Genomic DNA, 11,608 nt, shown 5'->3' on the forward strand with positions numbered 1-11,608 from the left:
GAAAAAGCATGCCAAAAGGGCAATGTTACAGTAGTCATGGGGGATACCAATATGCAGGTAGATTGGGAAAATGAGATTGGTGCTTAATTCCAGGAGGTGGAATTTCTAGAGTGCCTACAAGACGGCTTTTTAGGCCGCTCATGGTCGAGCCCACTAGAGGATCAGCTATTCTGGCTTTGGTGTTGTACAATGAACCAGAATCGATTGGAGAGCTTAAGGTAAAAGAACCCTTAGGGGAGAGGGATCGCAGTATGATTGAATTCACCCTGAAATTTGAGAAGGAGAAGTTAAAGTCAGATATATCAGTATTACAGTGGAGTAAAGGGAATTACAGAGGCATGAGAGGAGTTGGCCAGAATTGATTGGAAAAGAACACTGGCAGGGATGATGGCAGAGCGGCAATGGCTGGAATCTCTGGAAACAATTTGGTAGGCACAGGATATATACATCACAAAGAGGAAGAAGTATCGTATCTTCATGGTCTTCTGGTGCTGTAGCTGTTAAACACCACATCAGTCACCTTGATTAACCGATGGCCCAATTCACTGGAATCCAAAGTTGTGTGTATCTGTGTTTAGAAAGCAGTGATTTTTGTTGTTGATAGTTGGTGAGAAATAAGCAGTAAGACAGTTCAGAACTATTTTGTTCACCGTGCTTTCAAACGTTCAGGCTTAAGAGATACCAAAAGCAGCCTTTAGATGTTAACAAACAAACAGTTTTTAAATAGCATTCATTGTGTGTGCTTCTGTTATGTTATCCATTTGGGCCAGCAGATGCTGATTCAAAAAGCAGAGATTTTTGATAATTTTGTTTATTACAGTATTTGCAGAAAGGAAATGAAGCCAGTCATTTACCAGGATGCTGTCTGTTTTAGAGAGTATCTGTTTCCCAGGGCTGAAAAGTCTAATAGAAGGGGGCATGCATTGAAGGTGAGAGCGGGTAGGTTTAAGGGAGATGCGATCATTAAGCAGTTTTTTACTCAGAGAGTGGTAGATGTCTGGTATGATGGTAGAGGCAAATACATTAGAGGCTCTTAAGAGACATGGATGTAATGAAGATGGAAGGATACGGACGTGGTGTAGGTAGGAGGGATTCATGTTTAGATGTTTCTGATTTGCTGGTTTGGCACAACATCGTGGGCCACATGGCCTGTTGCTGTACCGTACTGTTCTATGTTTGGTCTTCCATGGTGGGATCTATAAGGAGAATCCAGGGCACCTTCCTCAAAGTCATCACCAACATCGCTGTTACAGACTTTTGAACAGTCCCCTAGTTTGACAGTCCGCCTCATGATCCTGGGAATGAAAGAATGAGGTGCATTTGCTGGCTCTGGGCCTGTACTCCCTGGAGTTTAGAAGAATGAGGGAGAATCTCATAGAAACCTACCGAATATTGAAAGTCCTATACAGGGTAGATGTGGAGAAGATGTTTCCAGTACTGGGGAAGTCTAAGACCAGAGGGCACAGCCTCAGAATAGAAGTTTTTTAATAGTGGGTTCAGTGGTGGGGTGGAGATACGTCTCTACCAAAGGAGGTGTAAGGTGCTCCTTCCCTCCGCTAGCCTGCAGGTCACCCTTCGGCAGGGTGTAGCTCATGCTTAGCCCCATGATCAGGGTCACATGAAGCTGCGGGAGGAGGTGGTGGGTGGTTGTATGAGCAACTGGTGCACATCACAAGTCCTGATTACGCAAACACTGACGCCAGGCAGACAATCTCTGAAGAGGATTGATAATTGCTGGAGTCACCCGTCTTGTAAAGACACTGCCCACTTCTGTCAAAAAATTTGCTGAGAATAATCATGGCCATGGACAGACCGTGACGGGCCACGTCATACATCACGGCACATCAGTCAGAAACTATCCTTGTTGCCACTGGTGTGAGTTTTAGTTTTTCTGTTGCTTCTGCTTGATGGAAGGTGGTGTGGGAGGGGGTGGGGGGAAGCAGAAGAGAAAACGACTGGGGTGGCAATGTTCTTTGATTATTTAGCTGCTTTTTGAGGCAGTGTCAGACAGATTCAGCAGTTTGTGTGATGGACTGAGCTGTGTTCAGATGCAGTTCCTTGCGGGTGCGTGCGGAGTGCGTGATGCATCTGGATAGGATGTTTCCTGTGAAGAATCTGTAAAAATAGCTAGCCACACTTGGGATCGTCTTTCTGCCAACACCAGTATCTCATCTCCATTACGACAGTGCATTGGGAAATGAAGCAAATATGTTTCTTTTTCAGAAGCAGAAAGGAGGCGATGCTTTAGTTTGTGTAACTGTTTCTGCATTTAATGTTGGAAAGCACTGAAAGTTCCCAATACTCCCGTTACAATTCAAAATTCCAAAATCAGTTTTCCCGACATTTTAACACAACTTTATCCCTCCCCACCACTGAGCAAGGAGTGCTGCCCACCAGAAGGTAGCATCTAGGCTGTGCTGTCTGATCACTAGCTCCATCAGGCCAAAGGCAGAGGAGCTTTAGGTCCCACACTGCCAAGTTCAGGAAGAGCTATTACCCTACAAGTAGCAGCTCCTGAACCAGCGTGGACAACTTCACTCACCTCAACACTGAACTGATTCTACAACTTACAGACTCGCTTTCAAGGACCCTACAACTCGTGTTCTTAGTGTTATTTATTTATTTTGGTTTTTTTTTTTGCACGGTTTGCCTTATTTTGCAGATTTTGAGTGTTTTTGTGTGGGTGTGTGTGTTTTTTCATTGAATCCATTGTGCAGTTAGAGGATCTGTAGCCAGACTGCTACAGATACGGGTTCAATCCTGACCCCTAGTGTTTCCTGTATAGACTTTCTGTGGTCTCTCTGTGACCTTAGGGGCTCCAGTATTGTTGCAGCAGCGTGTGGATCGGTAAGATTAATTGGCTCCTATAAATTGCCCCAGATATGCAGGTAATTTGGTCCAATGTGGGAGGAGCTGATGGGAGAAGAAAATAAGATTTGTGTGTGTTTAGTGCGAAGATAAAGATTAGCTTTATTGGTCACATGTACATCTAAACATACAATGAGATACGTCACCAGCGTCAAATCAGATCAGCAGGGATTGTGCTGGGAGGACCACAAGTGTTGCCCCACTCCCTGCGCCAACATGCAAATCTCACACACCCCCAATTCACATAATTGTATGTTTTTGGAATATGGGAGGGGACTGAAGCACCTGGAGGAAACCCATGTGGTCATAGGGTTTAGCGGAGAGCAAATGCACTTCTTGCTCATCACACACACGCAGAGGCTCATCAGATGCATGCATACACACACACACACACACACGTCATTCCACTGCTGTTGCATTGAGCGTGTGCACTTTAATCTCTTCCCCAGTATACTCTCATATTGGGTCCTAAACCGAGCTGTTGTGCCCGGGTTGGCTTTATGGTACCTTTCTTCCTATACATGGCGGAATATTCTATATCTTTCATAATAGGGATGTGTAAAAGTGTATGTGTTCTTTCTGTACTGTATTTAAGGTAGATACCTCTGTTTATTTTGTAATATAATTGTAGCTAAATTGTGGGGTGCATCATATTTTAATTCATGCGTTAACTTTGGTAATTAAAGATGGTAGGTCTTAGAGCCGAATAAAGGGAGCTCATTGCCCTCAGTGAGAGGGAGGTGGGGACTGCCAGGTTTTCACACTGGACGAGAATAACCTGGGAGCTATTAATGTGATTTCTAGTACAGATATCTGTCTGTAAATACTGGCAGTTTTCATTATCTTCACTGATTTTTGTAAGTTTGATTTTTAACGCACCTAATAAACCAGTGGTGACCAGTGGGATCTGTTCTGGAACCCTCACTCTTCGTGATTTTTATAAATGACCTGGATGAGGAGGTGGAGGGATGGGTTAGTAAGTTTGCTGATGACAGAAAGGTTGGGGGTGTTGTGGACAGTATGGAGGGCTGTCAGAGGTTACAGCAGGACATCAATAGGATACAAAACTGGGCTGAGAAGTGGCAGATGGAGTTCAACCCAGATAAGTGTGAAGTGGTTCATTTTGGTAGGTCAAATATGACAGCAGAATATAGTAGTAATGGTAAGACTCTTGGCAGTGTGGAGGATCAGAAGGATCTTGGGGTCCGAGACCATAGGATGCTCAAAGCTGCTGCGCAGGTTGACTCTATGGTAAAGAAGGCATATGGTGTATTGGCCTTCATCAATCGTGGAATTGAATTTAGGAGCCTAGAAGTAATGTTGCAGCTACATAGGACCCTGGTCAGACCCCACTTGGAGTACTGTGCTCAGTTCTGATCACCTTACTACAGGAAGGATGTGGAAGCCATAGAAAGGGTACAGAGGAGATTTACATGGTTCTTGACTGGATTGAGGAGCATGCCTTATGAAAACAGGTTGAGTGAACTCGACCTTTTCTCCTTGGAGCAACAGAGGATGAGAGGTGACCTGATAGAGGGATATAAGATGATGAGAGGTATTGATTGTGTGGATAGTCAGAGGCTTTTTCCCAGGGCTGAAATGGTTGCCACAAGAGGACACAGGTTTAAGGTGCTGGGGAGTAGGTACAGAGGAGATGTCGGAGGTAAGTTTTTTTTGTTTTACGCAGAGAGTGGTGAGTGCGTGGAATGAGCTGCTGGCAATGGTGGTGGAAGCAGATAAGATAGGGTCTTTTAAGAGACTTTTGGATAGGTACATGCTTAGAAAAATAGAGGGCTATAGGTAAGCCTAGTAATTTCTAAGGTAGGGACATGTTCAACACAACTTTGTGGGCCGAAGGGCCTGTATTGTGCTGTAGGTTTTCTATGTTTCTAAACACCCTTGCACTAAAGTGCTAAGCGACTCTAGTCATTTTTCCTTTTGTCATAACCCATATATTTAACACGGGGAGAATTCCTCACAGACAGCAGTGGGAATTGAACCCCATAAATGATCCCAGGTGCTATAAGAGCACTGGGTGCTTAAGTACCAGCAGGGTTTTGTGGACTGAATGGCCTGTTTCTGCATTGTTTCTTTCTAGACTCAATGTTATTTATAAATTGAGTTGCCATTTTGTAAAGCAATTTTCAGAAATCCAGTTCATCTCAGGGATATCTCCACCAAGAACAGGCTGTGTTGGTACGGTCCAGGTTAGCTCTCTTTGGCCAGGAAGGCTTTCGTTCATCACTTGTACGTTGTGTCAACCTTGACCTGGGCGGAGATTTGTTTGACACGCAAAGTTAGTGAAGACTGAGGAGCCAAAGTGCTGGCTGTTTATTCCCCTCTACTGATGCCGCCTGACCTGCTGAGTTCCCCCAGCATTTTCAATATCAAGTTTATTTTCATGTGTATTGCCAAATAAAATAACGTTCCTCCAGACCAAGGTGCACAACACAGTATAACCTACTCACAACACGTAAAATAATATTACCACAAATAAATTAACAAATAATAAAATACATTCCAGAAGATGGATATTTAGCACAAGGTTCAATTACAAAACAAGTTAAAAAGCGCAGAGTATAATGCTACTGGTGCTTCATAAATGCTGAGATCTGCATGGTGGCAGGGAGTTCAGGAGTCTCACGGTCTGGGGTAAGAAGCTGTTTCCCATCCTAACAGTCCGTGTCCTAATTTTGTATGTGTTGCTGTGGCTAACTTGTGATGTGTGACCCCTGACTGTACTGTTGTGTTGTATTTGAAGGGGAGATTCAGTGGAAACACATTTACAAGATTCCCCTCAGCAACCTCGTTGGAAGGAGCATCGAACGGCCTCTGAAGTCCCCCCTTGTTGCAAAGGTTGCCACGACGCCCACGTCCAGTGTTACAGCGCCAATGCCGGTAACCCATTCACTCTCACTGTCCCGCATGGAGATCAAGGAGATTGCATGCAGAACACGCAAAGAATTGCTGGGTAAGAGACACTCACTTCACTTTTGATCCAAACAGCAAGCTGAAAGCTTCTCTAGAATGAGAGGAGTCTTGATAGAGATGTACAAGATAATGAGATCGAGTAGATAGCCAAAGACTTTTTTTCAAGTGCAGTTATGGCGAGTTCAAGGAGGCTTACTTTTGAGGTGATCGTTGGAAAGTATATGTGGGGGGGGGGTGGAATCTCAGAGGTAAGTTTCTTTACACACAGAGTGATGGGTGTGTGGAACGTCCTGGCAGGGATGGTGGTAGAGGCAGATACATTAGGGACATTTAGGAAACTCTTAGATAGGCACAATGATACAAAACAGAGGGTTATGTGGGTGGGGGGAAGTGTCTAATTGATCTTAAGAGTAGGTTAAAGGGTTGGCATGACATTGTGGGCTGAAGGGCCTTTACTGTGTTGTAATATTCTGTTCTATGATCTTTGGAGATCTGAAAGTGGTTAAAATTCAAGGAGTTTTTATTCCTTCCCTTTCAAAAGCCTGTCGTATAGGCAGGAAATAACGCATAAAATATACATTTGTATAGTTATTTAAATTTTTTTAAATTCCAGCTCTATTCCCCCTATATTTAAGGTACAGGAAGGTGACAGTCATGACTTTCCTTCCTGAGGCCAGCTAGTCACTAAAGTACCTGACACAAACCAGGTTTCTGACTTTTTCACAGACCTGGTGCCTTCCCAGGGTCTGGACAGGGTGGGGTATCTACAGCTCACACTGTCACCCTTCCCAGGGTCTGGACAGGGTGGGGTATCTACAGCTCACACCGTCACCCTTCCCAGGGTCTGGACAGAGTGGGGTATCTACAGCTCACACTGTGGACGTGAAATGTGGCATAAGAGAGCCATCAGCTGTCAGGCATTTACAACGTGTGCACCTGAAACCTTCAGGCAAAATCTCGGTGGGAAATGTGGATTACACATTATTAAAGATTCCTGACCAAGTGCAGTCCACTGAAGTCGAAGTTATCACGTCTTTCAATGTGTTTCTTCCTGCTCCCTCCACCTTTGCAGACACCGCCCCTCTCTCTATTTCCTGTCTTTTTCTCTTCTCTTCTATCCCTTCCCACTCCTCTCCCCACTTCACGCTCAGTTACACAAGACAGCCAGAGAGTCATAACGCTAAAGAACATCTTTCACTTGCCACAGTTACCCTCGGTCAGGGTTGCCTGCTGTCCCATTCCAAACGAGGCAATGAGAAAACAAGGACCAATGAGCAAATGACTTCCTATGCCAATCAACCTCTCGTCACATGGATCCACCTATCACCTAACAGCTTTTGCTCCATCCCTCCCCTTCACCACTTTAAACTGACCGTCTCGCCACTGCTCTTTCAGTCCAGGTGAAGGATCTTGACCAGAAATATTGAACGTCCATCTCCCTCCATGGCTGTCCCTGACCCACTAAGTTCCTTCAGCAACTTGATTTTATTTTACCGAATCAAAGAATAAATATTTTATTAGCAATAACCAATTTGAAAGATGTTTGTTATTCCATGATTCCCATTTCTCTGCAGTACTCTTCAATGTTCCAGGGTCTAAGAGGGTGGATGGGATGAATTTTCCTCATGTTATAATTTTCAAGGGGTTGGTCACATTGTGTGTTTGCAACTGAGCTGGCAGTTCCTGTTCATGGCTGAACATTATGCCTCCTTCGCACTGTAGGCCTGACGACGGACTCGACTACAACCAAATCTGACGGTGCTCCAAAACAGAAAAAATGGTCTCGGAAAGGAACAGACGAACAGCCCAGGAAAGGTGCTGTGAGGTCGACGAGCAGTGACAGGTAAAGAACACGAGGTTTGGGTAGCCTCCAATCTGGTGGCATGAACATCAATCCCTCAATCTTCCAGTAATGCCACCACCACCCTTCACCGCTTCCCATCCCCTTGTTCCTCTCTCACGCGTTTGCTCCGCCCCTCCGCTTCAGCATTTTAAACTGACCTTATCACCACCACTCCTTGCCTCCCTCTGGTGCTTCTCACCCCCCCCCCCTTTTTCTTCTTTCTTCCATGGCCTTTCTCTTTCACCAATCAACTTCCTAGCCCTTTGCTTCATCTCTCCCCCTCCATTTCACCTATCGCCTGGCATTTCTCTCTCCCCTTCCCCCACATTTCGTATCTGCTCCTCAGCTTTCTTCCCCCTCCAGTCCTGCCGAAGAGTCTCAGCACGAAATGTACTTTTTTCCACAGATGCTGCCTGGCCTGCAGCATCTTGTGTGTGTTGCTAAGAATCCTGTGCGTGTTTTCACCATGGGGATTTAGTGGTTTCAGATTAAAGCCTGACCAAGGCCAATCGAATCTGAGGACTACCATGCAATCTAACCGTCAGTAGAACCCCAGTGATTTATTGAGGTACAAGGAGAGGTGGACTAATTTGGCCTATTTCTGTTCTGTAGTGCTTTATTATTTGATGACTCTAAAAGCAAACCACTTAGCTTCTTGATGATGGCTGATGTGCCATTCAGGTGGGCCTTTGTCTCATTGCAACAATGGATTTGGAGTTGCTTCAACATCCCGTATTCTCACTCCGGTGCTTCCTCACAACTCGAGTGACCTGGGTTTGATCCTGACCCCAGAAATGGGTTGTTTGCAGTTTGCACCTTCTCCCTGTCACTGTCTGGGATTCCTCCTCTGCTCACAGAATTGGTTTTTTAATCGGATCAGGAAGTTAATTGGCCACTGTCAATTGCCTAGAGTAGGGAGAAGGGGGTTGATGGGAGGATGGAAGGTAGTCTCCAGGTTATAATGGGATTCATCTCCTGTTCCTAACCCAAGTTAATCAAAGGCAGATATAAGCAAGTGTGTGGGAGATACCAATCAGATTCAAAAGTTTGAGAGTGTGTACTAGACTCAAGCATAGCTCCTATCCTGCAGTTTCAAACTCTTGAAAGGATCTTTCATGTGCTAAAGATCTCCCAATCTACCTCATTGTGGCCTTTGTACTATAGAATATAGAACATCACAGCACAGTACAGGCCCTTTGGCCCACAATGTTGTGCTGACCTTTTAACCTGCTCTAAGATCAACCAAACTCTTCCCTCCTACATAACCCTACATTTTTTTCTATCATCCATGTGCTTAAAAGTCTCTTAAATGTCCCTAGTGTATCTGTTTCTATCACCACCCATGGCTGAGTGTTCCTTGCACCTACCACTCTCTGTGTAGAACATAGATACTACAGCACTTCAAAGCAGAGGTTGATAGGTTCTTGGCTAGTCAGGGCATCAGAAGTTATGGGGTGAAGGCAGGAGAATAGGGTTGAGAGGGATTATAAATCAGCCACGATGGAATAGCAGAGCAGACTTAATGGGCTGAGTGGCCTAGTTCTGCACGGTGCTTTCTCTGCAGCTCAACACTGCGTTCTGTTTTTATCTTCTCACTACCTCGACGTACTCACACATGACATGATCTTCCCGGATGCCATGCAAGCAAATGCTTTTCACCATATCTCGTTCCACGTGCCACCACGGTAGCATTGCAGTTAGCATAACGGTTTACGGCACCAGCAACAAGGGTTCCATTCCCGGCACTGCCTCTACGGAGTCTGTATGTTCTCCCCATGACCACGCGGGTTTCCTCCCGCCTTCCAAAGGCATACAGGTTAGTAGGTTAAATGGCCACATTGGTGTAATTAGGTGGCGCAGGCTCATGGGACTGGAAGGGGCTGTTACTGTGCTGAATCTCAAAAATAAAATAATTATGAAATGTGACAATAATCAATGGTTCGGCATGGACTGGATGGGCTGAAGGGCCTGTTTTTGTGCTGCAGCTTTCTATAACTCTATGACTCTAAACTAATAAACAGTCTGACCTACTGAGTAGGTGTGTTGCTCCAGATTACAACACCTGCATCTTGTATGACCGATAAACCCTTTCTGCTTTGCTTTCCTCTCCCAGGATTCTAGCGGAGGTCATGGATACAGAATCGGAAGCCCAACGCCACTTATCCACCAGCTCCGATCCAGACACAACAGCAGCCAAGATCGAGAGTCCTCTGCCCAGCTGTTTATTTCACCTGAACGCATCTTTCGACGACGAAGTTTTGGACTTGAAGTGAAAACCTACAGAGACATTTGTTTCCTCGTTTTTTTTAAAAAAGGAAAAAGGTCCCTTCTTCCTGCCCCAGACCATGCGATGAATCTGTAACCCATTGTTCCCTGCCCAAAATGTACAGTGCATGTCTGCTCAGATCCACCACTGTTGTTGACTTCCACAAGACCGATAACCTCTTAATTTAATGTGAACCTCCGCGCACTTAACAACCATCTCCACTAAAAGGTTTGGAATATTTTTGCAGGCGATTTTATTTATTACCGCGTATTTATCTCGTTGAATGGAAGACGTTTGTGGGCTGAGATTTGTACATTTTGTTTAAATGGCCTGATGTTTGGTTTTGACCTTTAACCCTTGACCTCTTAGCAGTGTTTTTTTGTACTCAATGAATATGTACTGTCGACACTGTTGCTGGACCTCTGTGATGGAAAAAAAAACACCAACTGTCTTAAAATATTGTATTCCTATGGTTTTATGCCAAGTAACAGATGTAAATGTATTGTGTTTCAAACGTTGCCTCAAAAATTACTGAATTCATAACTACAAAAATATCTATTTTCAGTGCTGTTGAGCACTGTTGTGAAAGTAGATTATAATTCTGTTAATTAATATGAAATGAATATTAAGGGATTTAAAATGTCTTTTTCTTTACAAATTAAAATAAAGTTCAGTTCATCTGATAAGTGAATATTTTTGTTAAAGTGAATGGAAATCGGGAAAAAAAAAACACGACAAGCATTTTCTGTCTCCTCTTAATGTATTTCCTCCTGAGGTGGGCCTCTGGAAATGTCTTTGTGAAAAATATGCTTAAATAAATCTGTATTTATTATCTGGGATAATGTTGGACAATGTTATTTTCGTATGGGTCCTCTTTTAGTAGTCCGTATCAGGTGGCCAAATTCTTCTGATTCTGAGATGGTGGAGCTGGCTACTGTGATATACTGGCCTGTGTCCATAACTCTGTAATTTCGTGTAGTCTTGGACAGAACAGTCGGTATATCTGCCTAGAGTATTTTCCTATAGCGTACCTGTAAAAATTGGAATGTGCTGAATTTCCTTTGCCTTCTAAGGATGTAGAGACACTGGTGTGTGTACTTGGCCAAACCATCCACCTGGGAATATATATTGTGGGTGATATTTACACCCAGGAACTTGAAGCTCGCAACCATCTTTACCTCAGCAAAATGTGGATAACTCAAGTTAATGGAGTTGAATCTCAGAGGTGTTGCGTTGTGCAGCCTCAATGCAGGGGTTCCCAACCTGGGGTCCATGGACCCCTCGGTCAGCAGTGGGGACCATGGACCCCCTCGGTCAGCAGTGGGGACCATGGACCCCCTCGGTCAGTGGTAGGGGTCCACCAACAGATGGCAGAAATAGTTTTTCTACACAGAGAGTGGCACATGGAATGCTCTGCCAGGGGTAGTGGTAAGCATTTGTAGGAAAAAAGTAGAATAGAATTTATGAGAAACTATATATAAAGATATACATTTAAATACAAAAGTATACACGTTTTAGAGACGGTGCAGAGGAGATTTACCAGGATGCTGCCTGGATTAGAGAGCATATATTTAGAGGATATGTTGAGGGAACTAGGGCATTCCTCGTTGGAGTGAAGGAGGTTGAGGTGATGTGCAAGGTAGGGGTGTGCAAGTTGCTAAGAGGTATAGATCGAATGGATAGTCAAAGGCTATTTTTCC

General features: G+C 44.4%; 1 protein-coding gene across 3 annotated transcripts in view; it reads left to right on the top strand.

The window, feature by feature from the left end:
• The window catches only part of garnl3 (GTPase activating Rap/RanGAP domain like 3), a 457,411-nt gene extending 446,671 nt beyond the window's left edge, over positions 1-10,740 (top strand). For all 3 annotated transcript variants that reach the window (XM_059993840.1, XM_059993839.1, XM_059993841.1), the window contains 3 exons: positions 5,630-5,839; positions 7,522-7,642; positions 9,756-10,740. In XM_059993840.1, the coding sequence (XP_059849823.1) occupies positions 5,630-5,839; positions 7,522-7,642; positions 9,756-9,915 (491 nt within the window). In that variant the 3' untranslated portion in view covers positions 9,916-10,740. The remainder of the gene's footprint in view (positions 1-5,629; positions 5,840-7,521; positions 7,643-9,755) is intronic.
• Positions 10,741-11,608: the final 868 nt, after the last annotated feature.

Source organism: Hypanus sabinus, chromosome 18 (genome assembly GCF_030144855.1).
Source record: "Hypanus sabinus isolate sHypSab1 chromosome 18, sHypSab1.hap1, whole genome shotgun sequence".
In the NCBI taxonomy this organism is placed as follows: Eukaryota; Metazoa; Chordata; class Chondrichthyes; order Myliobatiformes; family Dasyatidae; genus Hypanus; species Hypanus sabinus.